General features: G+C 35.8%; 1 protein-coding gene across 7 annotated transcripts in view; it reads right to left on the reverse strand.

Moving 5' to 3' along the window:
• Positions 1-1,698: 1,698 nt before the first annotated feature.
• The window catches only part of PPFIA1 (PTPRF interacting protein alpha 1), a 58,188-nt gene continuing 40,530 nt past the window's right edge, over positions 1,699-19,356 (reverse strand). Inside the window, exons 21-31 of one of the 7 annotated variants that reach the window (XM_054827070.1) lie at positions 15,063-15,144; positions 14,727-14,927; positions 13,845-13,907; positions 13,230-13,256; positions 11,268-11,443; positions 11,090-11,187; positions 9,109-9,284; positions 8,474-8,542; positions 6,826-6,991; positions 5,548-5,618; positions 1,700-4,178 (exon numbers count right to left, since the gene is read on the reverse strand). In XM_054827070.1, the coding sequence (XP_054683045.1) occupies positions 5,560-5,618; positions 6,826-6,991; positions 8,474-8,542; positions 9,109-9,284; positions 11,090-11,187; positions 11,268-11,443; positions 13,230-13,256; positions 13,845-13,907; positions 14,727-14,927; positions 15,063-15,144 (1,117 nt within the window). In that variant the 3' untranslated portion in view covers positions 1,700-4,178; positions 5,548-5,559. Of the gene's footprint in view, positions 4,179-5,547; positions 5,619-6,825; positions 6,992-8,473; positions 8,543-9,108; positions 9,285-11,089; positions 11,188-11,267; positions 11,444-13,229; positions 13,257-13,844; positions 13,908-14,726; positions 14,928-15,062; positions 15,145-19,356 lie in introns of all 7 variants that reach the window. The other 6 variants (XM_054827072.1, XM_054827073.1, XM_054827071.1 and 3 more) reach the window with 6 other exon arrangements.

The raw sequence follows: 19,356 nt of genomic DNA on the forward strand, positions 1-19,356 counted from the left end.
TGGGAGAGAGGGAGGGAAAGAGGGAGGGAGGGAGGCGCCGCGTCCCGCCCCGCCGGGCGGTGCTGCCCCGGCCAGCCACGGCCACCCGCGACCCCCGGGGGCAGTGAGCCATTCGAGACACTTAAGAAAAAAAAAAAAAAAAAAAGAAAAAAAGATATTTTTGAATCTACAGAGTTGCTGCTACTTTCCCTATTTCTTAAAATTGCTGAGGAGAATTAGATGGTGAAGCGCTACTACTCCAAAAATGCACCGTCAGGAGTTTAAAAATGGCTACAGCAGATTTCATACAGTTTTGAACCTTTTTTTTATATAAAAAAAAAAAACCTCTTATTACTCACTTTTGCACCATCATGTATTGAAAATTGCAACTAGGTCATCTTGAGGGCTTTCTGTCTCTTTATAAGCAGGCAAAAGGTTCGCGTGTGACTGTTCACAGGGTATCTAAATTAAACATGCCAAAAGGAAAACAATCCGGTTTTAAAACTCAGCCTTAGTACCTTAAGAGTTGTTTGTTTGCCCACTATTACTTTGTATCGTTTGGAGGAAGGGAAACAGACTACAGAATGACATTTCTAGCAAAAGACATTACAAATAAATATACACCAACTGTAATAAAGGGTAAGATAAAAAAAAATGCCCAGTCTTAGCGGGACAGCTATCTCCAAAAGCCATAAAGTAGTCAGTTCACAGTATAAATAGGCTCGATTATTTTTTTTCTGTGTTAAACATAGGGTAACTTACCCTATAATATGAATATAGCATATTTTATGAATTGGGCTAAACTTACTCTTAAGATGATATCTGCTAGAGGAGAAAGCAGGCTCAGAGGACTTAATCCTTTTGGCATTACTTCTGGGGGGGCTTCAGCTGTCCCTCTGATTCCAGGCAGGAATACCAACCACATTTATATACCACTTCTCATCCATCCATTTCTTACAGGCCATATAAACCCACAAGGTGCTGCTACCTAAATCAAACAATTGCCTTTTTTCCCCAAAAAGTCACTATTAACAAAAATGAAATTAATATAGTTTAAACTAACTTCAGTTTAAGCAGTGCACCAAAACGATGACCCTGAAAATAGAATTACCAAATGAAACACTATCCTTTAAAGGCAAAGTAAGTCCATAGTTTCAACAAAATTATCACCCCTCAAATAGCTCTTCAAACATAACATTGTGTCAATTTTTATTTACGTGAAATTAATTTTGCTGATTCACACCCCTTCTACAACAACCACACACAGAATTGAACAAAGCAGTTCAATTCTGCTTTGAACTACTTCACATGTGCACTGCTGAGTTTTGGCATGATAAATCACTACTGTCCGTAAGACGCTGCAAAAGCAACGTCTCATCTTTTAATTCTGCATCAGTTTGAAAGGAGAAAGATTAAGTTATAACATCTGGTTTGAGATTCCCTGCCATCTAAACATGCAAAAATTGGAAGCTGAAAGTTCTCTCACATAATTCTACCATCTCCTTATTGCAGATTATAGCACTCTTTCCAACTAAAGCCTTTAAAGACATTTGGCAATTTACAAAAAATCGTATTTAACCAAGCTTTATTTAAAGATTACTGTAACATACCCATCTGCCTTTTGCACATGCACTTGCATGTTTTTCTTTCCGGAGGGGTTTATTAAAATTGAGTGAGAAGTGTTTTTCTCCATTTCTCGAGACAGCTTTCCTGTATAATTCAGAAGAAAGTCACCACACAGTTTTGCCAGTTCGTGAAAGCTTTTTCTGTTTCACTCATTTATTCTAGCTCTCAGGTCAATTCCATTGTTCCATAACAGTTAAGGTTTTACAGCCTTCAAATAATAAACGTATTTTCACATTTTACAAGTCTATTCCGCGTTGTTTTCACTTTTGAGAAGCGACAATACATGACTTTGAACACCTACTATCACATCAGTGACCAGAAACGTCTATGCAATTTTTTTTTCTAAACAGTGAAGTTTAGCTGAACAGTGAGTCAGGATCTCCTTCTGCAGTTTCATTTTAGCTTTTTCTAGAAAGATAGGTTCTCTGAAAATATAAAAGAGACTGCAAATGATCAGATAGCAACTCATATAGACAAGCCAGACAAAGAGATGTGTTACTGAACAATGTTTAAAGCATCAATCACAATATTTCTCCATTCCATGCATTGCACATCCTGCTGTCGATCTAGAGGACATGATGAAATATGCTTCACTACCGCTTCAATTATTCTGTAACTTTGTCCTTCTATCTTCTCTTCTACACAAGAAATGATTTACAATATATTAAAATGGACATAAACAGCCTTATTGAGACCCGATTTTGTAATGGTTCCCTTGACTCCTATGTCTCCCCCCAAATATTAGCCATGGTCATAATCTCATTTTATAAACAAAGTAACTGTTGCTGCTATATAGAACAGCACTTCAATCCTCATCACGTGGACCAGAATACACTGAAATTGCAAGATAGTTTTTGTCACTTTTTTTAAAAGTAAATCATAGCTCTAACTACGACTAGAAGTAGGCAATAAAGCAGTTTTCTTCTGAAAACTGGTCTTCAACAATCTGATTAATGTACGTGAAACTTGAACAATTCCAAAGAAAATGTCATATCTAATGGAACATTTTTCTACTGGAGAAAAGTCATCATTTGAAACAAGATCTACAGCAAACAATCATTAAGATGCTTTATTGACAATATCCACTCACTGCAAAAGTATCTGCCTGCATACAATTAGATCTTAGCTTTTCGATAGTGTTTTATTGGCAGTGGAAAATGCATCAGTACTTTATTGAAAGAAAGCAATAAATAATACTGTGATAAAAATAGCTCAAAAGTAGACTGTACATATCGTTACATAATCTGAAAATACACAAAAGATTAATAGAAAAACAGAACAGTAACAATGAATTTCAGTTTTACAAGCAAGTTAAAAGTGGAAAACAAAATAAGAAAAAAAGACATGCTATATATATTGTTGCATAATAAATAATGCACCATCTGAACAGATTCTTGCTGGCTTTTTACTACGCCATTTACAAGTGTTGGATACATTTTCTACTCATACAGTCCAAAATGGCTACAACCATCAAAATTAAAGTCCAGACAACTCTTTAGAACAAGTTTACAAAACACAAAGGATGACTTACATAAGAAAAGTAAGGCCTTTATTAGAAGTTGCACTGCTTTAGTTTTCATTGTACCTTCATCTTTCACTACTCGTTTGACACGGGACTGCAGTGCTTCATGATTGGTCCATTAAAACTAGTTTCACCAGCATCTTTCCACAAGTGTTTTCAGTCAAAAAAAAGATCTAGGACAAAAAAAAACTCTCTGTGGCCTGTGGATTACGACCAGGAATTATTATGAAGTCTATCTTCCTCAGGTAAGAAAAAAAAAACAAAAAAAAACCAAAAAACAACCAACCACCCACAACAAAATAGTTCTTGGTTTATGGCTTGTTTTCATTCACTGTGAAGATACGTTATACAAATACAGCAGAGAGTGTTATGACCGAGTCAATCACTTCTAAAACGTGTTCCATAGTGTTAGAGTTCTTCCCAGCTTTTAAAACAAGTTCTATTTTAAATAAAGACAAATTCCCAACTACTTGACAAATCCTCTTTGTGGAAAGGTACAGTTCTGAAAAGAAGAACAATTGTGTACCATACCTTCTACAACAATGTACGCTTACCTGAAAAAAAGCTGGACTTGTTTTCAGACCTAAGCTAACATTTCCAAAAGACAAAATATATACTGCTTGGTGTCATGATACTTTTACAAAGGTATTAAAATCCTTTTCACCTTCAGTTTCATTATTAAAAAACAATGATAATTACAGTAACTGCATAATTTACAAAAACCCTATATTAATTATAGGGACATATACATACAAGCATTACAGTACATTCAGTTGGAAAGACTAAAATTAGAATAAAAAAATCAGCAATGATTTGATTTGTAGACGGAATAGAAACAGAAAAAGTAAGTAACTATATAAATGAGAAGTCACATAAATATAAGAAACATTTAGATTCTAAAATATTTTCTCTATAGTACTCATGAATTTATTTGCTAATTAAAAACTCTGTAATAAAATATCTCAAAGTGTCCATTTAACAAGTATTAACAGGTTAAGGGTTCCAAATGTTCAAAATGCTGCATATCACCGGTAGAAATAGTGTGGGTAAACTGTAAAAACAACAAAAACACACAAAAAAGAAAAAAAATCCATTAGCAGGTTTTTTAAAAACATTTCACTAAGTTTCTCAAACAGCTCAGTATTGTAGCAGCATGCATAGAATTATTGCCATGCCATGAAGTATACAATTTTATTGCCCTCTGTAATCCTCGGTTGCAACGCAAAGTAAAGCACATGAGCTCAGATATTTCTGCTTCCTGCATTTTTATCCTAGATATCTGACTACAGAAAATCCTGAAACAGTGAGGAGAATGAGGGAGGGGAAGACTTAAAACTTCAATGTCTTGAAACTAAAAATAATTTTAAGATAGCCCCTGAGATTATAAACTGACAGATCCATGTGATCTGAGCTGCTATGTTTCCCTTCTCAACATTTCATACATAACACTTAAGAAGTAAACTTGTATATGAAAAAAAGTTCAGAATTTGAAGAAAAAGGCAGCTAATACATGAGCTGGTTGGGCTATTACTGGTGGGAAGAAAGGAGAAAGCTGTAAGCAGAAGAGACAGGCAATTTATAGTCCATGGAAGATACCATGGAGTGAGAGAAAGATTCACTGGATTGTTTTGTGTTTGTTTTGTGGTTTTTTTTTTTTAATCCAACATAGTAAAAATATTTCGTTTCCAGACCTGACTGCAAAACAGGAGAAATACTGTTCCATGAGAAAATACAGCAGAGGCTGCTGAAGAAAAATCATTCCAAATCCTGGAGTAAGACAGGCCTACGTATCTTTCATAAACCAGAATACGTGGATTTTGTGTTAGACGCCCTCGTATTAGCAAGCTGCCTTTTATTGTCAGCACTGCTCCCGGCTACCCAAATTTAGGCTGCAGGTAGCTAAATCCAAGCAGACAGCCTAAGCCATCACAACAGCATGAAGTATCTAAGAATTGGAAAACTATGCAATTACCTCTACAACAATTCAATACTGAAGTATTTTGTAATGGGATAACTTTGACAAAGCAAAGACTCTGAAAGATCAATAACCTGTACTGCAGTGCCACACACACTAAATTATTTTTTCCCTTATAAACCTAAATCAGTTCTCTTCCCTCCTCCCCACTTTCACTAGCTGTTTCATCCAATCCTCGATTCCAGCACTTTCTACATAGCTATTTAGCAGGGGTCTTTTTTGATGCTGTTTTAAAAAACCCTCAGAAAAAAACCCCCAATATTTACAAAAGTAAATATTTAAACACTCCTAGTCTTCATTGTAGGACATAAACTCTGGATTTTCAATATAACAATCTACCCTGAAAACCTGAAACAGTTGTGTGTGTAAATTCACTGTATTAAAATACCTGATGTTTTATTTCATAAATAGCTGCTTTACTATTATACCTATCAACTTTACTCACCAGGAGAAGGCTTTAACAGGAGTAGGTCCTTACTGTAGCAGAATCCAATCTTTGTGTTCCTGATACACTGCCTATTTCAAGAAGCATGGGAAGACATGCAGAACACAGCATGCATGTTAGTTTTCCAAAAAAACCATCACAGCAATGTGATTACAGCTACTGTACTCACCCGACTCTAAGGTTACAAGTTAGAAAAGCAGAATTTATTTCACAGTTTATAGATTAACCACTTCTAGTTTCAGTGGCTAACAAAAAGTATGCGAATAAAATCTGCATGCCAACTAGCACACAAAAATTGGCAAAGGTTATAAGTAATTTATTTTATATTTTATATAGTTTATATATTTTTCCTTTTTGTATATCATAAAAAGAAAGGGGGTTTACACGGTAAAGACGTCACTTAATTTATAGAATTTTCCACATTAAATTTGGAAAATATTTTGTGCTAGTGACAATATTTAAAGTTTAAAACAACTCACATTTTAGACAGTAACATCAGAGGCAACGGTGCTCCTTTGAGCTTTACTCATAAATACAATTTTCAGAACCTTATGACAGATTATGCTGAAGTTCTCATCCTGTCTGTTCCAATTAAATACATTTTCCATGTATTTTTACTTGTGTTTTGTGAAACAAATGTAAGTAAAAGTTTATTCTCAGGGTACTGAAGAGAGTGTCTTTAAACAGACAAGATACCTCATGTGACAGGTGATCGATTTCCACTTCCAGGTGGGGTTGTTAATACACATCTGTGTGTGCGCGCACATGCACGCATATACATATAGATCATTAAGTACACAACAGTGGATGAAGTAGTATGATCGATACTTAAGTGCCCACTGCAGGGGGAATGTACCTTTCACTCAAGTTTTAATAATCTCAAAATTATCCGAGGGAGTTTATTCATATCATTTGTTGAATGCATTGTACTGCATTTCAGAAGTAGGACTTACGTTGGTCTAATTGCGGCTAATTAGAAATTATGCATCACATGATTAGAAGACTTCTACTAAAACATCATTTTATTTTCCTAGTTTAAAACAAATTTATTTCTAACTATAACTCTCATTCTGTTAATCCAATAAAGTAAAAAGAAACTCCACATCTAGTACAGCTTCCTGAAATTATAAAGCACCGTATGGTTAAACACAGTGTTATATACACAACCATGCACAAGGCAGATGCTTTTATGCAGCAAAAAGGTAATTTGAACTTAACTCCCCTGAAATCTCAAGCAAAAAAAAGTACATCATGCTTAAAATAATACAAAATCAATACCATCAATCTGCATCTTCTTTGGCTGCATAGAGGGTGAAGACATTGAAGTTGTAACTCTGAAATTTGCAGGAAGAGTCTCTGCTGATCCAGCAGCTAAACCTCTTATGTCCTTTGGTCTAAACTTCTTTCTCCATGAAGGTGCTCTCCTAAAGCTCTTATCATCATCCTGTTACATTGATAAACATCATTAGCGATCCAGAAAATGTAGGATTGTTACAGACATTAAAAGGATTATTAAGTAAAGATATCGCCACCAAATTAGTTAATTTTCAGAACAGTTCAGGGGCAAAAGCAGGAGAGGTTTTCATTTGCAACAATTTGTGTTCATTTGCTAGAGTGTAGGCTCTTCAGCTCAGTAACTATGGAAATTCTTGTGCTCGGCACATTTAGGAAAACGTTTTGTACTTTGAATGTTTGTATTTCATGATTTGCAGTAATTCATAAGTATCACATCATTCATTCTTAGGGGATATGAGGAGTAGAGCAGATCATAAAAGCTGTTTTGGGAACACTAACATAGAAAGGCTTAATTTGAACAATTGCTTTTAACCTTCAAATCTGTCTTACAGGAATGATGATACAGCTATCGTGCTTTCTCACGCTACAAATTACAGGAAGCGATAACGAGGAAAGAAAAAGTGTAGCAAATACTATATTGTCATGCAGTGTTTTGCTTAAGCACTTGGGTAAATTTAACTTTTAATTACCCAGGTGCGGTTTTCCCCCATTAATACACCTGCATCTTTGAAGAAATATAATATTGCTTCAGAAATATAATATTGCACAGTTTAAGTCCCACCTCCAAAAATGTCTTTTGCAGTGAAAGTCTTATGTCAATGAAAATATACCCATTGTGCATCTCCATTTGCCAACTTCACCTTTAGAAACAGTTCAATCCCTTGAATGCCATTTTACCTAAAATTTAGCCCCTTTTAGAATTAGAAAACAAGTGTCTGCGTTATTTGAAGAGACCGTGATGATCAAACCGCCCTGTGCCGCTAGAACAGAGCAAACATCCATTCCTTCAAAGCTCCTTCCCTTGCAGTTTGCAACCACTAAGGAAAAATATCTTTAGAAAACTATCAAGCTCCTTTCTGATGAAGTTATTAAAACCTTAGTAGAGATGCACACTGAGAACAGAGCTGTCAGGATGCGCCACAAAAGGGCTCCAAAAGATGTGCAAACATACCTGGTGGTCATCTATACCAGTATGAACAGATATTAACAACACAAGCTTTCTTGAAAAACACTCGCAATTATTTGAAATACTGCTCATTAGGACAAAGGTTTGAAAGGTTATACAGTGCCCTTCTCTCTTATAGCTTGTTCATCTGCAATACTGGTCAGTAATTTTCCCACATTCTAGATAGAAAAAGAAGATTCAGCCCAAAGTGCTGCTATTAACCACGCAAGCCACAACAAACCTCTCCCTTGCAAATCATCTCAATACTTTCATATTCAAAGTTATCTTACCTAAATACACAATGCCTGCCATATTCAGAACCTCTTGAAGACAACAAATTTCAAGTTAAGGTTTCTGTCACTATTCTGTCAATAGCTTAAAGAGGTTCAAGCAAAATTCTTTCACTTAACAGTTCTGATGAAGTTCCCAGGACCATAAACTGGCTCAAGAGCTCAAGTAACTTACTTCATCAAGTCTTCTGTCCGTGCCCATAGCAAGAAGGTTATTGAATTCCCTCTCCAGAACAGCACGAGCCTAAAGTTTATAGTATGAAAGAAACAGAAATTAATTCCAAAAGATTAGTAATTAGTAACATAGTAATTTTTAAAGCTTAATATAACCCAAATTGTTTCATAACTTATCATCACATTAAACATACTTAGTACTTGAAAAGTTACAATTTCAGTTGTAACCTATTAAAAATTTAGGGAAGAGTTAACAGCTCCCTCTTGCCCTGGTTGTGATGAAATTTCATGATTTCTGGCTAAAAGTTAATTATTTCAGAATATAAACTAGCAAACAAGAAAAATGAGGAGTTTTACACTAATGTAAAGATACGCTATGAGGAAAATATTCAAACAATATTTTTTGTTCAAGAAGTTTATCAAACAGAATTGTTATTAACAATTAGAAAACAGTAAGAAAAGCATAATTCTGTTTTTCTCTTATAGGACAATGGACAAATTTCTTTCTAGAGCTGGGAACAAAGATATGCACTCACGTAAGGAAAAAAAACCCCCACAAAACAGTCAGTCCCATTTTTAACATTCCTAAAGGGGAGAAAAATCCTATTGGCCATAAAGTAACTACTTCTTGCTTACCTGTGTGTTTTGAGTGGGTATTTGTAATAAGAGAGCTAATGCATTGTAATCAAATGATTCATCTAAGGCCACAAGTGCACCATGAACTCCGCTCTCTATAAGGTTATTTGCGTATTCTTTAAGACCAATGGACACTACCCAATGGATCATTCTTTCATTGCTCCACACAAGGACATCTATGGAGAAAGAAAAAAAAGTTGCCCGATTTATAACAATACAACTTTTCTCAACAAAAACCCCACAGTCCTTTCTTGATCTGTATGCTGGTGTTGGGATTGATCTTCATGTATACGCAATTCATCATGAATGCTGTTAAGTAGTAGCCATCAAGGAATTGTGTTATTTAACATTTAGGTTGCAATCCAACCTGCCTCTGCCCTTTTTGGTGTACATGAAACGCTCTGAATTGGCAACAAAACTTCATGCTTAGACTCTAACACTCGGTGTTTGATCCTTTCCATACAGTAGTTTCCCTTGCACCCAGAAGGACCAGTCCTCACGCAATCTCCTCTCTCTGCCTACAGTCCCAGTTAGGAGACAAGCTTAGCGGGGCATAGCGTTCATGCAGATGGGGAAAGACAGGATCTTCTATTTTACACAGCAAAAGCCACTTAGGGGCTTGGACCTCAAGACAGATTAAGTATTTTGGAAAAAAAAATTTACTACTCAAAAATCTTACAGCAGTTTCTCATGAACCTCCTGCTGAGTTTGAACCGAAAGCTTTATTTATTATTGTTTAAAGCTTTATTATTTATTAGTTTTATAATCTGATCTACTTTTAAGTTCTGAAGGTGTTCAATTTAGTAATGCAGACTTAACTTCAGCTTTTGTATGCATACTACTACACTTTTCCACAATCATAAATTTGAAGTTTGCTGGAAGGCATTTCGTGCCCTAACAGTTCTACAATCAATATACTCTCTTCTTAGAGCTTTTCAAGGAAAAGCATTATAAAACAACATTCATGTGTTCAGCCCAAACATCAAAACAAAAATTATGTTCTTACATAATTTCTTGTTCTTTGTTTTTTTTTTGTTTTTGGTTGTTTTTTTTTTTTTTTTTAACTCTACTCAGGAACATCCATACCAACTGTTACAATGATCCACCACGTGTTTCTGGCCTGTCCCCTCTAGCATTCTTTCCAAACAATTCCCAGGAGAAACAACAAGAGTTCTGTCTTTCAAGGAACAATTCCCTATAGGCAATACATGCAGCTATACCATTCAGGAGGCTCAAAAAAAGGCTTACCAGCCACAACACAGGCTCGTTTCGTGCCAGTTAGTTGCGATTCCTGGGCATGTTCTCAGGCACAATTAGTAGAATAACCACCAAAAGGTATCAACACTTCCAAAGGAAAGGGCAAGAGCAGGCACAGAGCCTTCTGAGCAAATTGCATACATGGTAACCCTAAAATTTCAGTCTAAGATGTCAGAAAAGACTTTTGATATTAGGTGGGGGACAAAATTTCTATGGGAAGTCTTGGAAAATACTGTGAATCCCCAACCCTGCTTTTAGTTCTTTTTCTCCTCTCTTGTTCACTAACCACCACGAATCTGGAAGATATAAGCATCTAAGTCTCCTGCATATTTTTTCATAAAATGCTGGGTAATAAAACTTACCAGTCACAAGCAACGATAAAATCACATAGATGCAAAGTTATGTCAGAAAAAGAACAAACGACCCACACAAAAAAGAAAAAAAACAATAACTTTTTCAAAAGTCTCATCCTCCTAAAACATTTAGCTTTCTTTAGTTTAAAAAATGCCTGCATTTGGAGCACATCTCTGCATGAGTGAACGATTTAATGACGTTTCATGATTCACTGTTCGAGGCCTGCATCCAGACACATCTCCTGTATTTAACACTTATTATTTATAAGGTTTCAATTCCTCCCTGTAATGCCTTGGTTTTTTAAAATAATTTTGAGGCAGATCAGTGAAAACACGTTAGAATCAGACTGAGGCCAAAACAGTGCACTAACCCTTAATTTCATTCTGGCTTTCTTCTCTTTTTCTTTCAAGTTCTTTTCGATCATAATTCAGTCTTCGTAGGCACATAATTCCACACTGAAAACTGTTTCTGTTTAGAAAAGAAACAGAAAGTTCAGACTTAAAGGAAACATTTACTGTAAGTTATGTCTCCAACTTAAATCTATTTACCTGTGAAAGCTGTCCACCATTTTAAGTTGCCCACGCAGATCTTTTTTAGTTAAATGATCCAGCATTCGAGCATCAACAAGACATTCCATGAAATAGCTGCGATACTGAGGGAGCCCCAGACTAGGGAGCCATTCGTTGCCAATCCACTCATGGTTCATATCACCATATGCTAACGTCTGTTTTTAAAAGATTAAGGAATAAGCTTATTAAAATGAGAAGTAAAGAAAAAAGCTTTTTTAGACAACATATTTTGAAGAAAAAAAATAAAGCAATGCTTACTTAATTCTTATCCTGTAAAGTCAGGCATACAAAAATATTGGATACTATATGTATGTTTTCTGAAGAAGTCATCCTCATGAAGAAAAGCAAGTTTAGATATTCAGATCAGCAAGTAAAACTGCCTTAATTTATTTCATGTTGAAGAGTATACAAAATACACAAAACCTAATAAAAATAAAAAAGACTAATCTATATGGTTTTGATAGCAAGAGCCATAGAATTTCATTTTGATAGGATGCTGAAAATATTGTATCTCTTGAAAACTGGGGCAGGAGCAGGAATCTTACTATTCACATGACCATATAAATACAAGATATCAAAAAAATAACTGCAGGAGTTTTTTGGATACACTTAACTGTTTTCAGAACTGATCTAAATCAAGTAAGCAAAAAGTAGTAAAGCGGTAAAAACCCACTACTGAAGAACAAGGGATTCTCAATGGTAGTCCTTATCCTAAAAAAAAAAAAAAAAAAACCAACCCCAAAAGCAAAAACAAAATCAAAAAACACCCCAAAGCCTGACTGCCCTCACTGCATTTTTTAACCTGCAAATCACAATGCACTTTTTGGAGATAACTTCTGAAAAGAAGAGAGTTTGTATTTAGGCATCTAATCATTCCTTGAGCAACAAAAAATAGCAGCTCTTTTTTTCAGAAGTTAAGGCTAATAATTCATTTTTGCTGTACAATTAAAAGTCGAAAGCTTTATTTCTCCTCTAGAGGAAGCATCTTCCAGAAAGGAACAAGGCCACACAAAATGCATTTCTTCAAGTCATCGCTAGGTAGCAGACTGTTGTAACAGGGAGGCAAGCTATGATTGTTATCATTAAGAATCTGCAAATGAGTATCTGCGACATAGTTAACGGGACTTAAAACAGTTTTAAGCTGGAGGGCAGCCAAGCAAGAAGAGACTATACCATCCAAAGATATGGGTCACAGGCAAATCCTGAGTTTTGTTTATATGCCTGTATAAAATACTCAACTACCTCAATGCCTGAAAATACAATTAGGATTTGTCATCACTTTAAGGGAAAACAATTAATCAAGGAGGATTATAGAATTAGTGCACAGAAACCTACTTAACTATCAAGGCTTGCTATGTCTTGTAGCACACCTGTGCTGGTGGCCAGGTTGAACAGGGGTTTTCTGCACACAGCAGATATTCTTGTTGGACTTCTGCCTTCCCCCACCAAAACATGCCATGCTTTATGTCATGAAATTATTTTAAAAATTGATCTAGTATGTTCAATGCATAGAATACAGCAATGCTTACTAAGGAAGAATAACTATGTTTTGGTGATTCATGAGCTAGAGGATAAATATTTTAGAAAGCTAATGACAACAAAGACTTCTGAATATTCTTCCCCCTAACAGCCCTATTATTAAAAATCCTTATGCATAGGTTTTTTTGTGATGTAACAAAGTACTTTACAAATTTTCAATGATGAACCACCAAACCTTGGAAGTTCTAGAAATCATTCAAATATTTAAAACACCTAAATACAGAAGTTTATCTTCCAAGTATATATTATACAGAGATAAGCCTGTAGTTTCCCCCCTCCCAATCCCCAAGCCACACCAACAGTCACTAAAAGGTACTGCTATAAAGGAAAAACAAATACTTTCATGCTCTAATTATTGTGACAGTTTATATACAGTCTATAATATTACATAAAGTTTCCAACCTGAGCCCAGCTTCCCTCCTCATCTTCCTGTTACGTGGTTAGAAAAGCAAAAGAACACATACATATTAGTATTTAAGTTTAGTAAGGAGATCAAAGTTAAAGATGCACTGCAAGACTAATCTACTGCATACAAAAAAAATATCTAGATAAAGCAAGCATCATGCATTGTAAAAAAATATACAAGGCACTCATTTTTGTATGAGAGGTTGCAAAACTTATCTACTGATTAAGTTTTCTTGAGAGAAGAAATTTCCACACAAATAATCCAATTTGTCTATTAGTAATTCAAATCAGAGCTCCATTTTATAGATTAGAAATAGTTGGGGTTTTTTGTTTGGTTGGTTTTTTTGTTTGTTTGTGGTTTGGTTTTTATTTTGGGGGGGGGGGTTTGTTTGTTTTTACAACCAGTGTTGATTTCCCCCCCCCCCCCCAGAGGAAAAGATATCAAGATGCAGGTTACAAAGTTAATAGTTAGAAGAAACAATGATCCAGAATTTTAATGCATTAATTTGGAAAAAGAAAAAAGAAAAGACAGACCAAAAGACACTTGATTCAAATGTTCAAAAAGTGTGAAAAGCACTCTAAGGAACAGAAGTGGCAACACTATAAACTAACCGTTTGTTGTGTGGCTGTAAGATTTTCCATTTCTTCATGTGTTACCCAGACATTTCCCGTGGTCTAATATGACCCCAGAGGGAACCAGTCCCATCCAGTGAAAGGAAAGCAGTAACAAAGAGGAGAGGTTGCAGAACATATAAGCAATCGGTACACGTAAGGAGCAGGCATGGGCAAAAGCAATGGTTTCTAAAGTCTTAAGAATAGGTATATCTATTGAAAGTAATGGCATGGAATAAAAGCCTATTAACATGGATCACTTTTCTTCAAAGATATTAACAAAATTGAATGTGATAAATAGCTTACACTGATGTAATTAATGGGTAAACACTTGACTCTGCTCTAATTCAAAAAATGCTTTTGTAGTCCTGTAAGCAATCCTAGGAATCTCGGAAATAACTTTAGATTGTAGGGCAGACTCATTAAAGAGAATTTAAGCTAACTTTAAGTGTCTAAATTTACTATAGTGTAGAGAGACAGATGGACTCCTAGTTTCTGTAGGCTGAACCATTATTTGGAGTTAATGGCCTTATACGTGGATTAATGTATATGAAATTTTACAAATTTCTGTACACACATGTATACTTCACCTGTATTATAAATTCTTCTGAGGCCAAAAGATGAGGCAAATAACATGTACTCTAAATATTTTGGATTATATACTTACACTGATATAAACTTCTCTTTCTCTAAAGAGAAGTTTCATTTAATTTCCATGAAAGGAAGAAACATCCTATATTTAAATAACGTGGTCCTCTACAGTTTAATGTTTCCAGAAATTCTTATTTGAAGCTCGAATCTTTTCAGTTACATGTTTACAGTAGAATTTTTGGAAATTCTAATGGTTCTAGAAGACATTTAATGCTGGATCACTTTCCTTACCGTCCTTGAGGTGGGAGGGGCAGATGGACTTGTTAGTGACATGATTTCTTGAATGGCCAGCCTCAGCTTCAGTCTGTGCAGAGGATTACTAATTCCAATTTCACGCTGTATTTCTGTATCAGACAAGGCTGACATGATAGCACCGCTTTTCACATTTGCTCGGCAGGCAGCCACATACCAGGCTGGCATCCCAACCCACAGCTGAAACACAAAAAAAAAAAAAAAAGAGGAAGTAACCAGGATTTGGAAAACATTCCAGGCTCCAAAACCTTCAATTCTTTAGAAGTCTGTACACCGAGGGGGTGTATTTTTATTTATTTTGGAGGGACCACTTACCTCCAACCACACAACCACAGTAGGTCCATCCCACTGTGCAAAAGGCAAACCTTGCCTTCTGGCTTCCTCCAGCAACTCATGCCTACAATTACAGAAATAGTTATTAAAAACAAAGAGAAACTAGTTGTAACTAGATGTTACAATTTAAACACTGCATTCAGATTACTATCTTCTTTCCAATAGTTAGCTTTCTTCCTTTCTCAGCCTTACAAGATATACCCACAGCACACGTACAAGGACTACATAGCAACATAAGCTGAACATGATAGGAAATTCCGGAGTGGCAGAGATGCTGGATCTTGCCTTTCAGAAATTTGTGTCTGAAACTGCTGCTGACACTCTAACCCACACTGCCAACACAAAGTGGAGATGTCAAACTCATTTGTCAGTCAGATTCTCAATTGCTGCAATTTTCTGTTCAGCAAATTAGACTGAACCAAAGTAGTCATTTTTTCCTCAACATGCAGATCTGAAACCTGTGGAAATGTATGAGTACATCAGATACCCATGCCATCAACACAGTACTATCAATTAGGCTGGAAACTGGGACAGTAACCATTTAATTGGCAAATTTTAGTCTGCAACAGCAAGCCCATCACAATTTCAGGCACCGCTTCCGACAGCCATTATATTCAGTGAGCCACGCTTTGGCAATTATATTCTGAAAGGCTGGGTACTGAAACTCAGCTTTCATCTCCTATGATGACACCATTTCCTTTGTTATTCTGAAACAGAAGAGACTGAAGTTTAATATTGACAATTCAGCTTACAGAAACAATGGAAGCTCACAAGATCCCTATAAATAGCTGCCAAAAATGTTTGATAAACCAAGAGAAAAACTAGTGTTGCTAGTGTAAGAATGCAATGTTGCTTGGATACGCCCATCTGAAAAAAAATGGACAAAGTCTGAAAAAAGCATATTTAAGCTGCCTTTGAAAGCTAGTTATATATAGTTAAGTTTCCACTCACTCTCCTCTGAAGTTTAAGAGTTTCACCTAATTGGACAGTTTTTACTGTTTTATGCTTTTTATTCATGCCTGCAGGTGTAGAATTAAGATAAGCAGCAATACTGCAGATTCATGTTATATCATCTTCTCACAATTTAAAACAAACAAAATCTCCTCACATTCAGAACTGTATCACTGAATACATCCAAGATAAAACATTTAAAAGCTACAGATATTAAAAAAACCACTACACAAGACATCTTGAAAAGGGGTTACTGAGAGAGTAGTAGTTTTTTTTGTTACTAGTGCAGAATGGATGTGTGGTATCCAGCTCTTTTAAACATGCCAGCATACCTAGGATCCTCATGTTATATTGGTAGATAGCTAAATATAAAAAATAATCAATGAAGTAATAAATATACTAGCAACTGTTTTATCAATAGATACTAATTCTCCACCTGCAAGTCAATAAATTCCTGTTACACTAAAAAAGAACCTCCCAATACTTTATCCTAATTAAATGTGCTGCCCAGGATTGAAAAAAAAAAAAGGGGGGGGGGGAGGGAGAAAGGAAGGAACTGCCAGATAACTGGTTACGAATAACCATTCTAAGACCCAACAATTAAGGCGGAAATGCTGTTGAGCAGTTAGCAGCTCAATAGCTAGATTTCACTAACAAAGACTACAGTAAAAGTTAATACATATCTGTACACTTCAAAAAGATACATGTATTTCTGAATTAGGAATGAAGGATCAGCTATTTTCCTGCTACCATGTAACATTAATCCCACAAATCACTAGCCATGAACACATTCAGTTTGGCTTCACTTCTTGTTTAAAGATTAAAAAAAGAGAAAAATAAATTAAGATGATGATATCAAGTACTGCTTGGTAAGAACAGAATAAAGTGCTTAATACTGTATTTGTCATAAAAGGAATATGATGTTTTTTCCAAGTAGTTTAACTTCAAAATTGGTGTCTGTCTTCCTTTTTGGTGGTTGTGGTAAGACAACCATGCAGAGAGGGAGGCCCATGAGTGACGGAAGAGCACAGACATGCCCAAGGCAGCCTCCAATTTGACTAGGATGACCCCACGAAGGTGTGTGATCCCTGCCTCCCCCCAGCTCATAAATCTGCTTGGGGTATTGTATAGAATTCAGAGAACTGCAGTGTAATTTCTGCTAGTATTGTGTCTCCCTGTGTACTATCAGGTTAACCATGAAACAGCAAATCATCTGGAGATGCACGGTACAGGGAATGTATCAAAAGCATAAGGAGAGGCTATGATGCAAACTTTAAACTCATGGTGGTATCGTATGCAGAAACAATTGTGCTGCTGAAAGGAAGTGTTATATGATGGAGGCAAACATAGAAATAGAAACAAACCAACCAAAAGTGTTTATGAGATACCTTTATGCAGAAATTATTCAATGGATCCAAAGAGGAATGCATCCATGAAGCACAAAATGAATTGTGGAATTTGTTCATGTGCAAGAAGAGATAGAAACTTGCTTGCATGGGAAATCATTAAACTGAAAGCTCAACATGTAGCACAGGCACAAAACATCTCATGGGAAGAATTCAAAGGCAGCTGCTGTTTTATCTGCAAATGATGCATCAATGGTTTTTTCCTATAGCAGAGAACTTCACTTTTCCAACAACTGCCCTCCAACTTCACGAAGAAACTTGCTGCATTCCAGCAATACATAATCAGATTAAAGATCACAGCAGACATGCCAGTTTAGTTTCACAGGCCATCCAATTATACCATTTAGTAAGTGGGTGCAAAATCCAGTTTCGTGCCTTTGTGAGGAAAAAAATAATAATATTGCAGTAGTGTTGGCAGAGTTAACAGATGGTATAAAGCTGGCACCACAAAGGACAGAAGAATGTCAAAGGAGTAGCTGGCTACTGGAATAACTCTAGGTGACAAAACCAAGGGATAGATGTCTACAGACTTAATAAAAAGTTGGCTGAACATCACTGGCACTGGAGACCAAGTGTGCTGCGGCAAGAGAACACTTGTTGTTAGACACATTCAAAAGGCATCTAACGCCAGCTGTGGGGAACAAAGAAACTGTGGTCCTATGGGATGAGACATGATGTCAAAACTCCAGGTGCTTGATGTAGTAGCGAACACGCAAGGCCCTTTAAAGACCATTTGAAGTAGTTGTATTTAGAATGGCTCTTCGCAGGCAAGCATACTCTAACTCCACAAGGAAAATAAAACAGCCCGGTGCAACACCACTTTGTCTGGATTACGACAGCATGGGAATGGATAAACCCAGAACTCATAGCCAAAGGGGAATGCTGTATTCCAGATTTCTTGGATGGAAATAAAGCTAACTGATTTGGAAGAAGTTGAGACTAGAAAAAACACCGTAGGGAAGGTGGTGAAGAGAGTGATACTGATGGAAATGACAGAGTTGCAAGGTGTAAAAAAAGGTAACAGTAGTAAAACACGAGATGAAGATAGTCTCATTTCAGGCAGAGCATCAGTGGAAAGTTAATATCCTTATTATATGTTGATTTCGGATATGTAGCAAACCTTTTGTGTATAACTTTAAGGAGAGTTATCTTAAATTTAGGGTTGCCTGCCTTCCTGATTAATACAGTATTAAGTTTTCTATTGTACAGAGAGAAGCACAAATACAGTTGTGACAAACACTGTCAATAGTACAGCTCACAAAGATGAACAGCATGAACAAAACACTAAAACCAAACTTAAATTTAGTAAACAAAGAGCAACAGTTTTACATAAATACATCTACCTTGAAAATAAATTGCCACAAATATCTACTATTGCTAAACAACTTCCAAAACCCAAATCACAAAACTAATTCTAAGTAGGGTGTAATATTTCCAATATAAAAATTCACACCACGCAAATTAAGACAAGACATTGAACTAGCATTCACACTGAACTAGACGACACTGGATTTATTTCAGCAAGACATTTTCACAATAAATTCTTTTGAATCTAGTATCTCCCCTTATAATTAGACTTTTTTTCAAAAGTTAGAGCTTTTAATATATTGCTAAAAAATCCAAATGAGATTTATCATAACTTCACAACAATCCTAATAAAATAAGTAAAAACTTACCCTGATTTTGCACTACCAGATCAAATGGTAAACAAAAGAAAAATAAAACAATGAAGGAAAAATAGACAAATAATGTATACTGTAATTTAATTCTGTAACTATAAATAGGCTTTTGTTAGTAAAGACATTGAATACTGCCCTCGGCCTGTTTGTGTGCATGCATGCAGAAACCAGAAAGATAAGCAAGCAAATAGGGATTACAGACAACTATAAATAGAAAGAGCTGTCATTGTTCCAAGCATT

Source organism: Grus americana, chromosome 5, assembly GCF_028858705.1.
Source record: "Grus americana isolate bGruAme1 chromosome 5, bGruAme1.mat, whole genome shotgun sequence".
NCBI lineage: Eukaryota > Metazoa > Chordata > Aves > Gruiformes > Gruidae > Grus > Grus americana.